This window comes from Barbus barbus, assembly GCF_936440315.1.
Source record: "Barbus barbus genome assembly, chromosome: 10".
Lineage (NCBI taxonomy): Eukaryota > Metazoa > Chordata > Actinopteri > Cypriniformes > Cyprinidae > Barbus > Barbus barbus.
In genome coordinates, this window is record NC_136738.1 from 3166934 (window position 1) to 3189173 (window position 22240).

General features: G+C 36.7%; 1 protein-coding gene across 1 annotated transcript; it reads right to left on the bottom strand.

Moving 5' to 3' along the window:
• Positions 1 to 4675: 4675 nt before the first annotated feature.
• Positions 4676 to 22186, bottom strand: LOC306876214 (melanoregulin-like; the record flags this gene model as incomplete). Its single annotated transcript, XM_079427219.1, has 5 exons — positions 4676 to 4768; positions 19907 to 20070; positions 20760 to 20847; positions 21721 to 21904; positions 22119 to 22186. 5 exons carry the CDS (start codon positions 22184 to 22186, stop codon positions 4676 to 4678), a joined length of 597 nt encoding a protein of 198 aa, XP_079283345.1.
• Between the last annotated feature and the right edge of the window lie 54 nt (positions 22187 to 22240).

Below are 22240 nucleotides of genomic sequence, written 5' to 3' on the forward strand. Positions count from 1 at the left end.
ATTCGCTTTGTAAACACTGGGCCGGTACTTTCGCCTACGTCACGTGTGCGTGATTACGTAATGCATGAGGTCGCAGATGTGCATTACAGAGCAAGTGTAAGATGAGCATTTGTGGTTAAGAGTATATACATTTTATTTAGTTTTTTTAGAAAATGACAGATCGTTTTACTAGATAAGACCTTATTCCTCGGATGGGATCATGTAGAGCCCTTTGAAGTTGCATTGAAACTGCAATTTGGACCTTTAACCCATAGGCCACCATCGAAGCCCACTATAAGGAGAAAAATCCTGAAATGTTTTCCTCAATAACCTTAATTTCTTTTCAACTGAAGAAATAAAGACATGAACATCTTGGATGACATGGGGGTGAGTAAATTATCAGGAAATTTTCATTCTGTGAACTTCTCCTTTAAAGATACATATTGTTCCTGAAATCTACAGATGCATATGTTTTAGTTTATGTTTATGTTTTAGTCTGAAACTAGTCTGAAACAGCAATTTATGAAAAGCCACAAAGCTCAAAATCTTAAAATTGACCAATGCATGAAAAACATTTTGTTTCTTCGCCTTCTTCTTTTTCTGTCTGTTGACAGTATTTTCCAAAAGTGCTATTTTCATATTTAAGAAAAACAAAAGATATCCAAAATCCCCTCTGTAAAAACCTTTGACCTTAATTATTTCAACAAAATTAATCAATTTTAAACCTGGTTTAATCGATTTTTATTCTGGAAACTGGTGCATATTTAATTAGAGAATGCATCATTTGCGTATTTAAACATAACATTTCAGAAAATTTGTAATACAAAAAATGTTTGCAGTTCTTAATTAAACAATTGGTTAAGTATATCTATTAAGGGGCTTTCTCACCAGAGGAACCTTATCATAGTTCCTAGAACTAATGACGGAAGTTCTTAGAGAACCATCTTGGTGCCTAGTTCCAATAAGTGAGTTCCTCAAACCACCCGGTGCGAAAGCCCCTTTAGTTAAATGATTTACCCTATTGACCTGGGGTGTCCTGTTTTAAAGGGACAGTTAATCCCAAAATAAAAATGATTAATTACTCACTCTCATGTCGTTCCAAACCCGTAAAACCATCGTGTATCTTCAGAACACAAATTTTTGATGAAATCCAAGAGCTTTCTGACCCTCCATAGACAGCAATGCAACGGACAAGGCCCAGAAAGGTAGTAAGGACATTGTTAAAATAGTCCATGTGACATCAGTAGTTTAACCGTAACCTTTCTTTGTTCGTTTAACAAAGAAAGCAAAAATAAAGACTTTATTCAACAATTTCTTCTCTTCCGTGTCAGTCTTCGGCGCATGTTCAAGTGAGTACCTCGAAATTACTTTAGATTCTCACTGTCATAAGTTAATTTGGTAGAGCCCGCTAAATGACTTCAACCACTGTAATCTTCCATTATGATAAAGACGGACGTGTCTATAGCCCCTAAACTCTGATGACAAAAATCACACCCATCAAATGGGTTGAAACAAATGCTAATTGCATTTATCACTGATTTTGTGGGCGTGTTTGCATTAACTAATTTACCTAATTCCTTTAGTAAATCAGACACAACAACAACACAGATAACCTATTACCAGTGTCCCTTGAGCAAGCGCTTGCTCCAGGGGTACTGTTCTTGTGATAAGAGGTTATTAGCAGACTTACTTGAACTGAATGAGACCCACTGTCCTGCTCAGCTTCTGGTGAGGGGGTTCGATTTCAGAATCAAGCAAGCAAATGTGCTTCATATAAACAATTCTACGGTCATGAATTTCAACACTCTCTTGTGAGGGATTAATACCCAAACTGAATAAAAACAGAAATTGCTCAGACAGAAGGTTTGAAAAACAAATCTTATCTTGGAATTGTAACTATAAACCCCTATAAGAGCAAACACACATCTGAATGACCACAGAGAAATAACCGCAATACAACAGACCACACACTATAATGCAGTTTACACAATGGTGTGTACATGGGTTAACAATCGTTGCTAAACTGTCATGCATTTGCTCATGTTTGAATTCAGTAATAATTGTATTTTAATGTATGGGCTGATGAAGTGCCAGCTATGCTAACTTTGCTCTTTTGCACTAAACATTTCATGTAACATAAGTGAGGTAGTGAAAGTATTGAAATTTATCAGAAATGTTCAGAATTAAAACAATAATTCAGTAAATGATGTGATATGTGCAAAAAGACAAACTGTGTTTTCTAAAAAGACCCTTTTTCATCATTGGCTGACATTTTCACCCATTTGCTGCTTTTGCTTTCTTCCCAGGAAGCAACCCACTGAGTATATTTACTCACAGATCCAAGTGGATCCCAACAGAGAGGAGAGCATCCGCTGTGAGTATTTGTTCTTTTAGTTTGTTATAAACACCAAAGGAAGAAGGGGAGGGAGCATTCTGACACTGTCTGTCACGTTCTGACATGCAAATCTGATAGACCGCTGCAGATAAAGCCAGGGTGGGTTATATGAGTCCCACTCCCCCAAGGAATAAAAAAACCTTTTCTGGCACATCAGCATTTACCACAAATTTCGAGGGCCGGTTTGGGCACATCTAGATAAGCTGTTTGCAATTGCTGCTCCCCAGGGGATGAAAATGCAAGGCAAGCTCAACCGGGACTCCACCTTATCAAGTTTCTATCTCACTTCTGATACAGAGGCATTTCCAGTGATAAACAAACTTAGAAATTTTAGCGTGCAAATTAAACTTTACTTTGTATAAAGCAGTTTAGGAGTCATCTTCAATCATGCATTAAAAGAGTTCACCAAAAAATGAAAATCTACAGAAAATGTAATCATCCTCAGGCTATCCAGGATGTAGTTTAATTTGGATCCATTGGTGAGCAAGTGATGTAATGCGAAATTTCTCTAAATGTGCTCTGATGAACAAACAAACTTATTTAAATCTTGACTGGCCTGAGGGTGGAAACATTTTCAGTTGTTTTCCATTTTTGGGTGAAGTATTCATTTCAACAGATAGTTCATTTTGATGACTGTTTCAGCTATTTTTGTCCATACAATTAAAGTCAATGGGCTTTTGTTGGGTTGGACCTCATTGACTTTCACCGTGTGAGCAAAAACTGAGGCGTTATCTAAATATCTTCTTTTGTGTTCCACAGAAGTAAGGAATTCATACAAGTTTGGAAGTACGTGATGGTGAGTAAAATAATTTTTTGATGATTTACCCCTTTAATTTGCTTTGGGACTTTATTCAATATTCAAAAGAAAGCTAATCAGTGTTTCCCACTTGCTTTAGTTAATGGGAAATTTCACTGTAATTATTTGCTTTGTGCTTTTCCCATGGAGAGATAAATGAGCACATGCATTTTATTAAAATGAATAAGCACTTCTCACAAAATACCCTACTAGGAGCAGTCAACTATAGGGCTATCAGGGTCCCCTCCCCCAACGCACTAGACAGTGTAATGATGCATTTAGTGGATTCTCCCTAGTCAGAGGTCACAGGGCAATATTTCCGGTTGTCCGCCTTTAACAAAGAAGATCAATATGATCAATTTAATGTCTACTTTAAACAATACCCTTGCATTACCTAATGTTTGAACTCAGTGTGGGAAGGAACTCAATTGAGCATCCTCAGCCTGTGGAGTTCCCCATGCCTGATTTAGGAGAATTCTAAAGCTTTTTCAGGGAACACTGGGATAAATCAAAAGGTCTTTACTGTAATCCGATACGATAAGCTATTGGATTACAAATGCAGAAAGCAGTGCAAAGGGTGAAGAATAATAAAAAAAAACAAGCAAGAACAGATCTACAAGCTGAAAGAGAGACATAATTGTATAAGATGAGCTAGGAGGTTCTCAGGGGGACGTAAAAACGGAAACACACCACTCCATATCCTTCCTGGAGAACACTGTAATTACAGATGTTTAAAGTTCATTCAACAAGGTACAAGTTGCTGCATGTTAAGACACAAAGTGACCTGAGAAGCAGGAATCCCTTTTTCTCTTTCTCTCAGGTTCTTTCTATCCTCAGTATGTCCTCTGACCTTGACTTGCCTGAAAAAGCCATGTTGTTTCCACCCCCGATGGGAAGCTGAGCAAAGAACAAAGGTCAACACAGTTATGTGATAAATTAGCATCTGGACACTCCTTTAAAGCCAACCTGTTAGCGTTTTAGCATTTAGCGTCACACATGGAATCCGCACCAGTCAATAGAGCCATTGTTAGAGCTAGTTAGTTGATGTGACATGCAATAGAACTTCATCATGTGACCCCAAGGAACTTTCTGGAACAATGTATGAGATTTGTGTGCAATGGACTATAGAGATGAGGGAGACTGTGATTTATGCTGGATAGTATGGCTCGTCTCCTCTAAAAATAAACGTATGTAGAATTTTGAATCCAGTGATTTGTCTTTGGGATTCAGAAAGGATAATAAAAGCTATTTAGTATCATCGATTGAAGTATATGAATGTAATTTGCAAAAGAACAAAAGAATATCATTTACTTTCCGTATTTGAGACTATGTGAGGACTCTCCAATGCAATTTATCATTTTTAAATGGGACGTGATATTATTTTTGGGCAATAAAGCAATAAGCAAACTCTGGGAGTTACATTACATCCAAAACAAGCACATACATAGAAAGTCATCTCTGCACACTTGCACTGAGTCTTCAAAAACAAGATTTTCCATGGGAGATTAGGACAGGAAGTCCACTAGACGTGTGGTAACCTCTGTGGCTTTTCCACATTTGGCAAAACTTAAGCACTTAGTGTGAGCCTTGGTGACCAGCTAAAAAACAGATGAATCATATACAGTAAGAAGCCCACTTGAACATTTACTGACCTGATATGGGTAATATGCTGATGGGTATTTGTGTAGTGGCAGCTTTCAGATGGGGGCAAGAGGACAAGCTGCAGAGTGATAACAAGCTCTGCGTGACTCAGTCCATGGTGAGCAGACAGGAAACTAACAGTCCCTCGTGTCCATCTTCAACACCCCCACAGTGTCCATGCACTTTTCCTTTGTAAAGGACCTATACCATGGAAAGCCCAGGCCAATGGAAGGTCATGGGTTTGTCCCATGGGGTTAAGCTTGCGACCTTCAACTTTGTCAATATTGCATTCTTGGAAAGTACCTTTATTATTTAGAATTACAATGGGAAGTGAAATATTATTATGGGTTTGTCTTTTTCCTTTGTTAAATTTCCATCATGTTGAACTACACTTTGTGGCTCCTGGGTAAATGGCATGACTTTTTTTTGTCTTAATAAATGTATAAAATGTATAAAAATAAATGCATTTCCAACATACATTGACTTAAACCGTTACAACCTCCAAACCTTTGTTTCTTTTTTTCTGTTGTGCACAAAAGATATTCTGATGAATGTTGGTAACCAAAAATTTGATGGTAGCTATTGACTTCCACAGTATGAAAAAAAAAAAAAAAACTATAGAAGTCAGTGGCTACTGTTAACAGTTTTACTGCCAATTAATATCTCGAAAAAACTTTTGTCCACCAAAAAAAACATAAAACAGGAAATGATATCATACAGGGGCCCTCTGCAGGCTCTCTTGTCAGTGTCAGATTTCAGATAATTTGACCTTTTTTTGACCAGGGTGGCATGACTCACAAAAACCTAAATGATATTTATGAATTAATGTATTATGATATCTGCAAAAATACTTTTTACCAATAATATATGTTTAAATCATTTGATAAAAAAATAAGGATTGAGATGTGTATTCAAGGTGTGAAGAAAACTATTTTTACTTGGTTACACCATATTACATTTTCAGTCATTACGTTTAAACCTGAAAATGGTATAAAATATGACCAAAACCACCAGTACAATGACAAAGTGTACATTTCTAAATTGCATTTTTAAAAATAGATTCTATTTCTTTTCTTTACTGTAGACAGTCTTTCACATCATTGACCCTCAGAAATGGAGGTGCTTCTCCATAAAAGGGATCCTGGGAGAACAAACTGTTTTTATACCACGGAGGGCCTTGTCTTCAACATCACCACTGTTGAAAGCATTTCCAGCAGGTTTATCATACCTCAGTGCTATATGTTCCTCTGCTGAATTCCGGGGCAGACCAAAGAGCCGTGGAGAGTCATCAAACAGGCACAAAATGGCAGTTATCAGCACACATATGTACATGGTGTGGAGATCTAAGTGCTGATGTGAAGTAAAACCATGCAGACCCCCTAATAAAGTACAACACACAACAAAGCCATACAAAATGACTTACACATGTACGCAGACACGGCTGTCACTGGCTGCCGTTATTGTTTATGGAGTTTCTATGATTTCCCACACCACAGAACAAGACACCCCTGATCTGCCTCTTCTGAGGTTTGTGTGTCTATACACCAGGACATACCGTATTCTGCCCCACAGCGTCTCACAGAATGTGTGCTGGAGAGCGAAAAGACTAGGCTGATGTCATGCACATAAATATTTTTGGAGAGCGTAAGCGTAGTCTGTAGACCCAGAAAGGCAAGCAGCGGATTTGCTTAATAAATAATGAAATATAAAGCATGAAGGCCTGATTGCTGGCACAGAGGAGGGCGACCTCGTCTCTTTAATCGATTACATGCAGGCTGTGATGAATGAAATGCAAGCAGAGGCCCGGCCTGCATGTCTAAAGAGAGGGGGGGCTGGGGTGAAGAAAAGAAAAACAGAGACATGAAGGAGTGAGAAGGCCAAATGAAAAGAGACAGGGAAACTAAAAGGAAAGTGAGACTTAGTGAAACAGCAGGAAACAGAGGACTATGAAGGGTTTTAACTCAAAGTTAAAGTTAGGAGTTTGGATAGTGAGAGAGAAAGGCAAGAGATAAAGAGAAGTTTGCCATGATCATATGGCAGCTGTGTGTGTGTTTGTGTGTGTGTGAGAGGGAAAAATCCCTTAGTACAGGGATTACTGACTTTAGTCATGGACATTTTGCAGACTTTGGGAAATTCTTTGCACAATGTACCAAAAAAACGTCAAAAGACAGACGTTTGGGCCTGGGTAATACTTCCTGTATGAGTTAAGGTTTGGCTCAGTGCCTGTTGAGTCAGATTTAGAGTAAAAGTATAGCCTATTAGTTTCTCTGGCTTCACATCCTTCATTGATATATTATTTACATTAGCTATTTAATAATTGCCTATTTCATGTATTAATCAATGTAGGCTATTAATCAAACTTTTAGCACATTCACAGAAAACAGCATACTGCATGTTGCAAAATGAGGTGGATAGTTTCCTTAACAAACTTTCATTTACTAACTCACGTTGCTCCAAAGAGGAACTACTTCATTCTTCTGTGGAACACAGAAGGAGAAATACTGAAGACTGTGCTGGCCACTTATTTCTGGCTCACTTTTTTCCTGAAAAGCTTCAAAAATAATGCAAAAGCAACATGAAAGCACCTTTAAAATTTTGTAAAGTTGCACAATAGCTTTGCATGAGAACCAGAATTTGTGTCATTATTCACTGATAATTTTCTGGAAATGGATCACTGAACGACTGGACATCACTACTTCTCTCATGAATGTTGATAAATGTGCCAAAAAGACCTAGGGTGGATGTCAAGATTTTCAGAGAAAAACAACTTAAATTTTGGCATTATTTAAAGTTTAAAAGCTCCAATCTTCATTGTAATTGCATGAAAAAGAGTGAGCAGCACAGTCTTGTGTTCACACAAAAGAAAAGTCATGAATTTGGAATGGCATAATGGTGAGTAAATGATGACGGAATTCTTTTTTTGTGAACGATTCCATTAAAGGTGCCATAGAATGCATTGATACAGTATTTTTAAATTGTTCTCTGATATCTACACAGAAGGTATGTGGCTTAAGTAAGGGCAAAAAATCTCCAGAAACGATTTTACATGTCCATTTACAACCCTAGGATTTCTCCCTAGAATGAAACGGTCTGTTATTGGCTTATTTGGCAGGGTCATGAATAATAATGAGCTCTGCTCTGATTGGCTGTTTCACAGTACGGCTCATCAGCAAGAAGGAAGCACAGGGAGGAAAATATATATTTAAATACTTTCTCTCGCAGTTATATCGTCTGGTAATTATACTGTATATAAAACGCGGGCATCAGGGAGCCGTTATTAATATGCGAGGCATTGAAACTGCTTTTGAACGATCCATCGATCGCGTTATAGTTCACTTTCAAGAGACGCGATCACACAAACTATGTTTACATTATGGAGCAACAGTACTTACCACACATTTCACAAGATCAGATGCTTGTCAGTGGTGCTCAGGATCTGTAAGTCATTGTGTTATTTTCGCTGTTGTCCGCGCTTGTTTATTTACAATACCTGCAGAGCTTCTGATGGTTCGGCCGGCTTAGAACAAGTGCGGGTTTATGCAAATGTTGGGGGCGTAGTGATCCCGACTGTTGCGTCACAGTCAGTGTTATGTTCTGATTCGCCTGTTTTTCAGTGGTCTTTTTTAATCACGAGATTTACATATGAAGGAGAAAACTATGGTGTTTGAGGCTCACTGTATGTCATTTCCATGTACAGAACTGTTATTATTTAAATATGCCAGGGTAAAGACAGTTTTTCATTCTGTGGCACCTTTAAGGAAAATTAGATCTTGTAGTCTGACTTCATACAGAGTGAAGTAAATCTATAAAATTAAACTGCCTACATCATCATACCATTACATTTTGAATGTTAGGAATCTTTTTTTTACATATTTATTTTTTTCACATCCGTTTTCGACTACACACTACCCCAACTATTGAAGCCTTAGAAACATGGGTGTGTCTGTACAACACACACATACACGCATGCACACACACTGCTGCCTGATGGAGAATCTTGGTCCAACATGTTTGTCTCACTTCCATTGGTATTTATAGATCAAACTTTGCTTAGCTGTGGGTTCATTGCCTGGCTAAAGTCTGAGATACTGCTCAAATGTGGTTGCATTTTAACCATAAAGCTCTGCAGGCTCTCTAAGCATCTCACCGTTCCCATTAGACCAGAATGTCTCTCACAGGATCAAGGACTGTCAGTGAAGGGTATGGCTGTATCCATGGTTACAAGGATGGTCATAGTAATGTTTTTTCCCCCTGATGTCATTGTGACCTGAGTCAAAGGCTATTTTAGCAAACTGGTGGTCAGAGTTTATATGGTAATGCGTGTAGCGGACATGTAATGGATAAAGTGAGAGTTAAGATGGATGCAACAGTTTGGAGAGAATCAATGGTCTATGAAAGTCTGGACAGTGTGGGTTATGATTGTGGAATGTGAAAATGTGGAGGGTGGGAAGAAAAATCCCAAATGAGGTCTCTTTTAAATCTTAATTGTTTCTCCCAGACAACAAGATTAAATGGAGTGTAAATCGAAACTTCTTTATTCTCAGAAAAAGAACCTAGTAACAGTGGCAAAGCCAAACATCTCCAAGTGGGGTGGATCTTTGTGAAATACGGAGGACCTCTAATTGTTCCTATTACATGACTAAAATTTAAATATTTTGATGTGTACCCCCTTAACATAACTTATCAATTGTTCCTCACGTGCTGCAAGCAAACATACAGAATGTCTGCGTTGTTCAATTAACAAACAACTTACTCTTATGAGCTAATGCTTTAATAGGGGTCAAGAACTGCCTTTTTAATATTTTGTACGTTTCTCTGAGGTCCACTTATAAAGATTATAAAGATTTGTACATCAAAAAAACATCATAATATAGAAGTAATAAGCTATTTTCTGTCCTGTTTTTACCGCCTTCATCAGAATGCTCTGTTTGAACAGACGTGGTGGATTGTAAACTCAGAAGTAAACAGCCACTGCTATGATTGGCTAACAGTTGTGTATGTTACTACACAAATGGACGCTGATGTGATTTAGGTTAAAAACGCATAAATACTCAGTATTTAACAGCTAAAGCCATAGTGACCACGTTATAAAAAATAGTTACACTTGTGTTACTGTCAGATATAGTCGGCACAGCATCGTCTTTTTCATTTTCAGCAGCGTCGAATTGTGCTTTGTTTGTAAACAAGTCCACGGTAGAATGAAATGAACAAAGGACTAAGTTTTTACTGATGTGGTCTGGATCTTCATTAAAAATAAAGTTCATCCACTCTTTCCTTACGTTGGGATCAGAAGGAAGGCGATGCAAAGACTGTGTTTTTCCAACAACTTGGCACTGTACAGCGTTGTCTTCGAAGCCATCTTTATCATTTGGTTTCTACGTAGACCAGCGTTTGCTTCTTTTGTTGTTTACACTACGTGCACGAATCGGTGGGCGGGGCTAAACAGTCAGCGATGTAGAAGCAGGCGTTGATCTTCTTCTGTGGAGGCGGTGTTTAGCCAGACTATTACATCATAAAGTGCCACATTCCACAACCTGTTGTTTTTGCAGATTGGTTTCTGTTTTTAAACTAGAAAATTGACCTCTTATATGTCAAAAGATCAAGGGAATTTTGATTTCTCAGTTCATGACCCCTTTAAATTAATCTTTCAAACAGACTCACAAACTCTGGTCTGAGCTACTATTTGAATTCTCCATTAAATGAACTGTCAGAGCAATGCATCATGGTCAACGCATCTTTAATTCAACACAGATTAGGCTGCATTTACTTTCTATATCACCAAAAAAGCAGAAAATAAAAAGCTCTTTTCTTTATCTGTATACTTTCTATAACTTACTATAAGCCTAAAAACTTTGGAAACCCTTGATACCGGCTATAGGTGATATCAGATACGGACAACTTATGAGTGTCTTTTCTATAGTGTTCCAGGAGCTCAGTGATTTTTCTGTGGGGTCTATGGAGGTTTTTTTAGCCCCAGGCTGGTGATGTCAGTGTGTGAGTAACTGTCTGACAGCTCAAGGTAATATAAAGACGTCTATAAGATAAAAGTACACAGGTAACAGTCATGGAACAATTTTCTCAATATGTGCTTCTGTCTGTCCCAACACATGCCCTCAGGTGAAAGACCACAGTGCACAGATTAGATCTCGCTGAAAGACGTCATGCCTTGAAACACAACCTAACCTGTCTATGCAACCGTCTTCATTTCCAGAAAAATACAGAAGCTGTAATGACTCTATATCAAGTCCAAACCCAGGATTCTTTCTTTTTTAGAAATTTATATAGATACTCTAACAGAATAAATACTGTCAATAACTCATTCAATTACATGTGATTCACTTCATCATAAAACATACGTTTGTTTTCCACAGTAATCTGTGGGGCGTTCCTGTAAAGGATGCGCAGAAGTGTCTTGCTGAGTTCAGTAATTATCTGATTGTACCGTGCAGATGCTTTCATGTGCGTGAGTAAATCATGGCATAAAAAGGGAGATCCCTGCTCAATTATAGCCTTACATCCACCACACTGGGCTCCGACCTCTACCAGCCTGCCAGCGCTGGGCGTTTACTCACAAGTGAATTCAGCTGTGTATGTCTGTGATATATCTGGCTGTTTCTTCAACTTCAGGCAATTTTATGTTTTAACAGATTAATTAAAACTTTATTTTCTTTGTCTAGAAAGATGACATTAAAATTTTGTCCCCATTAAATTGCTAAACTCTGAAAAATGTAATTAGGTCAACATTTCCACATAAATAAACAAATGCACACACACACACTTGTTTTTGTGAAAAGTGGGGACATCCCATAGGCTTAATGGTTTTTATACTGTACAAAATGCATGTGCTATTGCCCTACACCAATCCTACACCTAAACTTAGCCCTCACAGGAGACTGTGCATTTCAACTTTCCCCAAAAAACCTCACTGTGTATGATTTATAAGCGTTTTGAAAAGTGGGGGCATGGGTCAATGTCCTGAAAAGTCACCTTCTCCTTGTAATACCTGTGTCATACCTGTGTCATTATACAAATGTATGTCCTCATTTGTCACAAAAACGTGCACGCACACACACACACACACACACACACACACACACAATTACAAAAATCCAAAATGCAATATACATCATCATAAAATAACACCATTATATGCCAAATGTATATTCATTGCAAAAATAAATAAATAATATCACAAAAAAGTCACAAAGTTAAATGTACAGTATGTTTTCGTTTTGTGTGTGCCTGCATTCATAGGTAATTAGACGTTTTTGAAAGAGCTCTTCTTTTTTCCTGTTACGTGGCACTCTGAATTTCTCTCTTTTTCATACTGCTGTCAGCATGATGTTATTGTTATACCGGACGGTTTGATATTTCAAGGTCACAGAGTCGCTTTTGGTGAGAGCCAGTTTTCCATGGGAACATACACACAATCAAATGTGCATTAGTTTTGCAGGGCAACTGACACAGTCAGATTAACATAGCACAGATCAGGATTTATCAAAGTTTTTTCAACCAAGGACTCCTTTTACGTCAGACTACTTATTGATCCCCTCACCTTCATAAAGCTTTGTGAATTACATAACGGTACAAGTCTTCATAGTCTTTGCAGAATTAGAATTGTGATAGAGTTTTGTAGTGTATCTTAACTTTTTTGTTTTTACAAAATGCTGTGATTTATGGTGAGCTAATTGATTTGGTTAAAGGTTTAAAATCCATATGAAGACCATTAATGAGAACACTAGACTATTCTATACAAAAGTTTGAAAACTTGGATTTTTTTATGTTTTTGAAAAAAGTCTTATATGCTCACCAAGGTAAAGTAAAAACAGTACTGTGAAATTTACCATTTAAATTTACATTAATATTTATGATTTAAAATGAATGTTTTCTATTTTAATATATTTGGAATTTGTGATCCATTTCTATTTATTTGATTAACAGTGCGTTCCAAAGAACAGCATTTATTTGAAATAGAAATCTTCTGTAACATTATAAATGCATTTACTGTCACTTTTTATCAATTTAATACATCCTTGCTAAGCCTTTCCAAAAGGTACCACTTAACTACTGGAACAATAAAGATCACTGTTGCACTCTACAAAACCACAGTTTTGCGATTTTTGTTTTCAATTCAGACATTTTCTGCTGAACAATTGCCTTTTTAAGACAGGTTTTCTGAGGGTCCACAGACATATTAGTCACTACAGACGCATTACAACTCAGACTTGACACTTATCTCAAGCACATACCATGCTGAATGCAGACGGCAGTAAAGCTTTCTCTTCTGAATGTTTATCTCCATTCAGAGGGCCTCTCTCTTAAACAAATCTCTCTGCTCACCTCTCCCCCTGAGCGCTTGTGACATAACTGTACATTTCGCCCTCCAAGCACATCTGGATTTCTGCTCTGCTCCAAAGAGACTGTGTCACCCCTCAAAGCTGCTTAAACCAAACTGTTTAAATCAGTGAATAGCATCAGAAACGAAAAACACTGGACGACTCAATGCCAGTATGCTTACGTGCAAAATTTCAGATTCAGTATGGTCCAGTCTCACGGGAACAGAGCATAATGGGTTTCATTTGTAGACTACGTCAACTGACCCAAATAAGTCTAACGTTTCTTGAGGGGGTAGCGTGAGCATGCAGACTTGGCCAAAGAGGTCAGTTTAGGTTGTGGAGTGTTTTGCTGTGAGATAAAGCAGAGTAGAGCAAGGTTATAGATAAGGACACAGCTCAGGAGTCAACTGGATTGATTTAAAGCTGGTTATCCTACCTCAGTCTGGTGACCTGACCCTTGTGTTGTTTAGAAAGGAAACAGCAAAGTAGATTATAGATTTAACATGATTTATGTCCCCAGACAAAATACCTTCAACCAAATGTCTATGCAATGACAATGGACTGGGCCATTGGCGTGCATTGCTATCAAGTATTATACCCTTCAAATGTAAAGCTGTGTGTTGTTGTAAAACACTAAAGCACTAAATCATTATTTTAATAATCATTGTTTTGTTATGCTTTTAAAGCATAATAAATATGTAATTACAAATATATTTAAATGCATAACAAATGTTTCAACAGAAATTACAATAAAATATATTTAGGTTACTATGAATGCTTGCAGTAGAATGCTACATTACAAAGTACACTTTAACTATATTTCAAAGACAATAGAAGTAATGAAATTACATATGCTTAAGTCCTAAAAAAAACACTCAAATATTCAAGTCCATAAACATTTACAGTGGTCGTTGTGATTATTGGACTCCTGATTTTAAAATGACTGAACTCCATTATTAAAAGTTTTTCCTCAGCTTTTCTTTTTCCATCAGAAAAAAAGAACACTGTTGCTCTCTGAATTTCAGTATTCATTAAAGACATCAGACTGGGCAAAATAAGTTGTATTTGGAATGACTTAGCCTACACATGTGATAAGCTGCATTTTTACTTACCTACACTGACCTTTCACCTTTTGCCTTCTGAAGGAGTATGTTATCCAACATGCCTGGGGCTACATGCTCTGTTTTTTCACTGTGATGCAAAAATGTACTTTTTCTGTTCTTTTATGAGAATAGAGAGCTGTGCTATGTTGGGGCCTCACGAGGAGGACAGTAAAAAAACTGTGCTGTTCTTTCAGAACGACTGACATCCGTTTATTTAACTACACCATATATGTTAGCCAATAAGAGGCCATTGTGCAATCATTGATGGCTTTAGGCCACAGACTGCATTCCCTCAATAAGATCACATGTATGGCCCCCTCACAGCAGAAGCACGGATCATATATTAAATTCTTATTCTTCTTTAGAACCAAATTCAACATGAAAAAAAGAAAGACAAAGAAAGTGTATACAGTGGAAGAGCAAATATATGGCAACCTAAGGAAAGCTCTGGGCAGTATGCATCTCTCTCTCCACTGCACACTCACATCTGTATAGAGTTTTATTCATTTAGGTTGTCAGACAGTTATGGTAATATGTTTATAAAATACCAAACAAATGAGAATACAAAGGCATGATGTCTTAGTACACCACAGTTATCCATATGGGATGAGATACAGATGTTTGAAACTTGGTTTCTTTCTTACTAATTGCTCAAATGTACAGGAAAACAGCACTGGTCCTAAAACAGAGCCTTGAGGAACCTCATAATCTACTATTGTGTTTTCGGTTATTTCATTGGTAACAAAATGATAATAATAGTTTAGATTTAAACTTACAATTACCTATGCATCACTAAAACCCACAATGTAAATGTTTAACACAAACCTGAAATTAAAGATATGGTATATATTCTAAAATATAAAACTTTAATGTGCAAAAAATAAGAAATAAGAAATAACAAAATTGTTGGCAAGAAGAAAAAGAAGCTCATAATCATTAAAAATTTAAAAAGGAAAATCATCAAATCACAAGACATTGATGCAAAAAGTTACTAACATACAAAATGGAAAATTGGGTCTAATAGTGGGAAAATTACTTTATTAGGGTTCAGCTGCTCACTGGTTTCTGGTCTGTCTGCTCATCTGAAGGTTCTGTATTTTCTACTTATGTTATTAAACGAACCTATGCCATTCTAGTTAATCTCTGAGATCATTATTATTGGGAAAAGGGAGCGATGTCTGGCTCCAGGTTTATTTACCTCACAGGGTAGCGGAGCAGAAAGAGAGAGACAGGTCTGGCCGCTCTCTTTGCCAAATGGTCTTATGATGAGAAAACCATTCTCACATCACCCATCATCTGTTAAACGCACTTGCAAAGGCACATATTGGTATTATACACATATACAGTGGCCCCAAAAATATTTTAATACTTTGACAGGATACCTAAATCATATTTAAAAATGTATGAATCTCATGGTGTTACACAAAATATCAAACTAAGTGGCATTAACAAACGCTAATGATGTTAGGGCTTTGCTGTTGATTGTAGGTGTTTCTGCTGTAATTGGTAGATTTGACACTTGCCTGTACATGACATAATTTTTCAGTGATCAGTATTTGTTTCAGTATGGTTATTTGATCAATCAGGCACTGTTTTTAGTACTGGACATAATAAGGAGTGTTGAGACAGTGGTAAACTATGTTAGTAATGGAACATTTTGGTTTCCTGAAAGTAAATATAGTTTCCCAGAGTTAGACAGTGAGACTACACATGGTTTTGATGTTAGTACATGCTACATGCTTCAGCAAATAACACACGTAGGTCATGCCCTGTGGTGTGTGAGATGTCAAAATCAAAGGCCAGAGATTCATACACTTCATTACGGCTGGCTTTGTTGAGTCTAATTTTAGGGCCAATAACGAAGTGAAACGTAATCAAACTTACATTCACTCTGAAAGCTATTAAATTTTTGCAATAATTCTGCATAATTCCAATGAGACTGGGTTGTTGCTTCATAACAAATGCATCACTCAACTGTTCAGCTGAAGGTTTATTTTAGGTGCAAAAAACATTTTTTCCCACTTTTCCTTTCTTTTCAAATCAGTTTTTTCTGTTTCAAATCTGAAACCAAGAAACCAATCTACTACTAAAATAACTGAAACGGTCCGTGTACTTTTACGCCCATTCATTTTTCGTTTTTTAACCCAGAAATTTAATACGGAAAATGCGGTTTCTTCTTTAATGGTTCAAACACTGATGAATAGAATAAGCAGATTTTCATTATTCAAAATTCCGATTTCATTAAAAATCATAAAAATAATATGAAGTTTGTTTTTTAATGTATATAGGCTAAATGCTAAGTTTAATTTCTACCTTTTTTAGCGTCTCTATACAGACACTAGCGCCACTACCTTAACTGCTTTATGAAAACCTTTAGCTTTAATATTTTTATGATCTTAATTTTTCACGCCTAAAAACATGTATGAAATACTCATTACATATTTATTTGCAAATAACTGTATCCTGTAAGCTCTACGGGAGTGCTAGAGGGAATGAAACGAAAAAGCAAGAGAAGCCCAGTTAAAGCAAAGGGACTTTGGTTAAAGCTAGAAATAGGATGACTGACATAGACACAAGTTTTGTTCAGTGCTGCACAATCGGGGGCCTGTTTCATAAAACAAGTTTACCAAATAAACCAGGATTATTTCAGTTAGTCTGACTTATTGTCAGCTGATTTGGTTCAAAATAACTAACTGAAATAAGCCTGGTTTATTTGGTAAACTTGTTTTATGAAACAAGCCCCAGGAGTCTCTCATTATAACAAACAAAGTGTAACATTATGTAAATAAGAGATTCATTGTGCAGTGTAGATCTTCATTGATTATAACAGATTTTTGTGAGATCTCGATAAACTGAAATGAATGACAGTTTTATAATTATTATAGGGAGCGCAGAGCGCTTTCTTGGCTAATCCATTCAGAATTTGAATACGTTTTGTTTTTCATGATGCTGTTGGACCAGTGACAGCTGCATGCTGCAATGTTTCGTAAGTGACATCTGCATATAAATGCGGCATTAATTAACAGGGCAAAAATATGTCAACATGTATATTAAGGCTAGAGTACCGTCACTGATTTCAGAAGCACCCTCAGGAATTTTCAGGAACTGGCCTGCCTGGATCAGATTACAACTTTATATATTTCTATTTTTACCCCATATATTAAACCATGTGTTTGCCATGCATGGTCCTCTCCGATACCGTGACCCAGATAGCACACAAAATTGACAAAATTATATCCCAGTATATAATTTCATGACGATAAAGTTCCCAGGATTCTAGTTTAAAAAACATATTATTATTAAGTCTCTGCATTGTTTCAAAGACTCTAGTTCTCAACTGAACGTGCGGGAGAAGCATTACTAAATTTGGCCAAAGAAAACCTGTTAAAATCGACATTTTTCTATATTAATTTGTGCATTTTTCAAATGTTTATTAAAAGTACATAAAAAATCTGAAAAGAAGTCAATATTTTACCTATTCGTGAAGAATTTTGTGTGTACGGTTCTAATTTCAATTTTGGTTTTCAGCATAGCAGTTAAAAATACTATAACCGTTCTTTTTTCATGTTTTTCGTCTGGGTTAAAAAACAAAAAATGAATGGACGCAAAAGTGCACGGACCTGAAACTGAAATTAAAAACAAATGAAAACGTACTGAAACTAAAATTAAAATGTAAACTAAAAATTAAATAAAAAAAAAAGAGATCATTAAAAATTTATAAATACTCCAAAACTTAATAAAAAAAAATAATAAACTTAAAAACAACTATAAATAAAAACTACAATAGTATTCAAAAATTACACTAAAATAAATCTGCTTTTATAAGCACCAATTTTTCACCACAGTCCCATAGCGGGACAGTTTGACAACAATGTTTGTCAAATTTGATCTGTTGGCATGTATTAAATCCAACAGGATCTAGACAACTGGAAAAAGTGTAAGATTTCTTGTGCAACTCAAAGATACAGGCGTAGTAACTTCAGCAACATAGCTGCAGATAGTGGAAAGAGAAGTAGAGAGCACTAAAGAAAGGGTGGCAGGAGTTGAAAGGGAAGAAAGTTAATAAAGAGTGAATAAAAGAGTGGGAAATGACTAAAGAAAGAAAAGAAAAAAAGGACAGACACTCTGCTATATGATAGGACTCTACTCTACTCTGACCCAGTTGCAGAGCTGATATGAAGTTGGACTCAAGCAGTAATTATAGTCATTATGAAATACAATCACATATCCTTCATAAGGATAAAATGCTCCTATTTTTTTCCGTCTGCGAGGTGAATGGGGGCAGATCATCTTTCATAGACAGACCTCGAGATGATGTAAACTGTAGAGAGTTGGACCCTGTCCTTTCTTTGGTCATTGGATGAATATTTCCAGCAATTGCTAGAGGGACGTGACAACAAAACCAGTACTATCACACTGACATGAACACACACACACACACACATAATCAGAACAAGGTGTTTCTGCTGGCCCTCAGCAATAAGAGAAAACCAAGCTTGAAATCTCAGAAGATTTATAATAAAGCCCCTCCTCCTCCTTACACTGCTTTCTCAAACTCTCTCTCTCTCTCTCTCTTTCTCTGCTCCACATCTGTTTCTGGCCCCTCAGATCAGGCCCAGGAGACAACAATATATAGGTCAACGTGCACAGCTGAAACTATGACCACACTCGCTTATTATCTGATAGAAGGATATTAAACAGACATGCATGGCATCAAGCAGAGAGTTACGAAATACACTGTAGTCAATCTTCATCATGGGATATGTCATTTCTTTAGATGTTTAGTGAGTTTATGCTGGATACTGCTAAGAGGAAAAAAAACAGTACTTTCAAATAGTTTAGACTGACCTCTGCTGGCGAATCTGATGAAGTACATAAAATCACAAAAGGGGGATTTTCTATTCACATTAACACGTAGGCTTACTGAGAATAAAGTAAAACCTGTAGGTTTAATTAGATTCAGTTATTGAGATCAAATTATATTACTTATTAAAAGTGCATTCAGTAATTATTTTTTCAGAATCGTTTAGACTTCCGTCTATCTATGGCAGTGATCCTCAAATTTGGCTCGCGAGATCCACTTTCCTGATGAGTTTAGCGCCAACCCTGATCAAACTCACCTACCTGTGATTTTCTAATGATCCTGAAGACACTGATTAGCATGCTCATGTGTGTTTGGTTAGGTTTACAGCTAAACTCTGCAGGAAAGTGGATCTCGCAAGCCTGATTTGAGTATCCCTGATCTATGGGGCCAGCATAAACGTCTCTTGAGTTGTATGTAAATAACAGTGATACTAGTGAGTTTTAGAGAGAGTCTACACCACAATTAATGCCCTTACCCAGGGGCGCCGCTACAGTTACTGGGCCCCCTGACAGCATGTTGACTCGGGGCCCCGCATTGGATCCCCCTCGGTAGGTCCAGGGCCCCCCTCCTACGTCGGGCCCTTTGACACTACAGTGTACTGTAATCTGATGAATTAATGAATACCACTAAATAAATGAATATGTGTATTGTATCTGTTTACACTTACATTTTACATTTATGCGTTGACACTTGAAATATGAAGTATTTTCAAAAGTCACTGTTATTATATACAGTAAAGTATCGAGGCTGTAGGACTGAGGACTGTCATTTATGATGCAGACATTTATTTACCATGACAAAGATGTATCTTCCACTGTTGCTGAGTCCACGGGGGAAGAGGCCTGTTTCCTCTGATACAATTCGCAGAAGTTCTCTGGCTTTCTCCACATTCTCCCAGTCACTCAGAACCGTCTGTCTGTTCACTGTCAGTAAGGAGTCTGCCTCCTTCGGATAACCTGGATCAACAACATACATGTACATTTACACAACTGCACTTCTTCAGAGACAAAGACATGCTCACACTCCACTGTCATTAGATTGGCAAATAAGGGTCACATTCGACTTGGTCTGGTATTATTATTATGTTAACTGGCATTCTGCATTGTACATTTAAGCATAAATAATTGACATTTTTAAAGACAAAATGAGCATTCCCTGACAAGAGCTGGAAAAGGAAGAAAAATGAAAATTCAGCAGGACAGATAAATACAAAAAAAAGAGAGGACAAATATAATATAAATGTAAAAAATATAAAAAATAAATACACTACTGTAGAAGTTTGGGGCCGGTAAGGCAGTAAGAAATATTATTACAAGTTCAGTCAAGTTTTTCTATTCTGATATATTTTAAAAGGTGAATATTTTTGTGGAAACTTATATTTTTCAGGATTCTTTGATATATAAGAAGATTTAAAAAAAATACACTTTTGTAACATTATAAATGTACTGTATATACTGTCACTCTGGATCAATTTAATGCATCCTTGCTAAATAAAAGTATTCACTTCTTTAAAATCAACAAACATAGCGTACATAAATAAACATAGTGTACATAAATAAAACATACAACGATAATATAAACATAAATAATACAATTATAGAATAATTAAAAAAATAAATATAAAAATAGTTATAGTTCACCTCACCCAGCTGAAGCAAGATCTTCCAGCGTATACAAATTTCTTTACGAGCACACCTTAGAGTGTGGATATCATAGTTCAGTTTCTCCCATTCCTAACACACACACACACATGCACACACAAATGTGGAAGTGTGGTCAAACAGCAAGATAGAAAGAAAGCTTTGAAGAGCTTTGTGGATTGACGCATAGGTTGCATGGCAGAACATCTCTATTGGGTTACCATCCATTGACTCTAACAAGTTTGTACATGCATTATAGACCATGTGCTCTTTCAGCTGTCCGCAGCCTGATAAACATGAGAAAAGTTAAAGCTACTGTATGAAGTGGACACTGACATACAGGAAACAACAAGATAAGGTTGTTAGAATCACATGTATTGCATTTTATTTAAACAAACAGGACCAAAGATTAATACTGACCAAGAATTTCTGCTCTGATCATGTGACTGTGGTTTACAGTTAAAATGATTTAAATGTGATGCACCAGATCGGTGTCCTCACCTCACCTCACCTCACCTCAGGGTTGTGTCTGAAGTGAACTCTTCATCTCTTGTCTTTCTGGTACAGTTGCGCTGAATTCAATTTAAGAAAATTGGCAAATTACATCGGCCTAAATTCCGACGTATTTACTCTTAGCCAAAATCCAATACAAAAAAGTCAGTCAAAGTCACATCTGCTCTAAAGCAGAGAGCAGAAGGTATGGAAGAATTTATGGATTTTGTGCTGGTTTAGGCATAACTGCATAAGGGTCACACAGAACACATTTTGCATTTCAATGCTCTACTTTTCCATTGTTTTTCTATGAAAGCACACTAGACTGATGTGTATGATAGCTGTGTATCGTGGGTAGAGACGACACCTGTATAACTTAAATAACTGTTGTAAAATATAATCACTTGCTTAGTTCTGTATTCTTTTTCGCAGTTCTTACTTGTATTTCAGAGTGCATGTGTATTTGTTCTTCACCTCAGTATCTTTGTCCACTTTGTTCCTCATCTTGATGAATGCATGTAATTCAGCATCTGATTCCCCCTCAGTAGAGATGGAGGTTTGAGTACTGCTCCAGGTCCTCCCCTCCTTCTCAGGTCCAGATCTGCTGTCCTGCAGCTCATGAGCCATGGCTGTCTCACTGCCACTGGACATACTGGACCTTGAGGAGGCAACACGGTATTTAGAGACTTTATTAAACTACATTTCACGAACACATTTGGATAAAGTAAAGATTCTATTGATGAATAACACATTTAATGTTGGTGATATTTCTCATTTTTACACATATATCATATATATATATTTTTTTTTTCATAATGCAATTGTCTTTAATTATATATATAATCTATACAAGAAAAAACTTTGTCACTTACCTTAATATACAATCTTTCTCCTTAATAATTTCATGAATAGGACAGCAGCCAGAATAAAAGGTGCCCATTTAGACCAACAAATGAAGATGAAGGTTTTCCCTTAAAATTAGCTCAAATTTGGT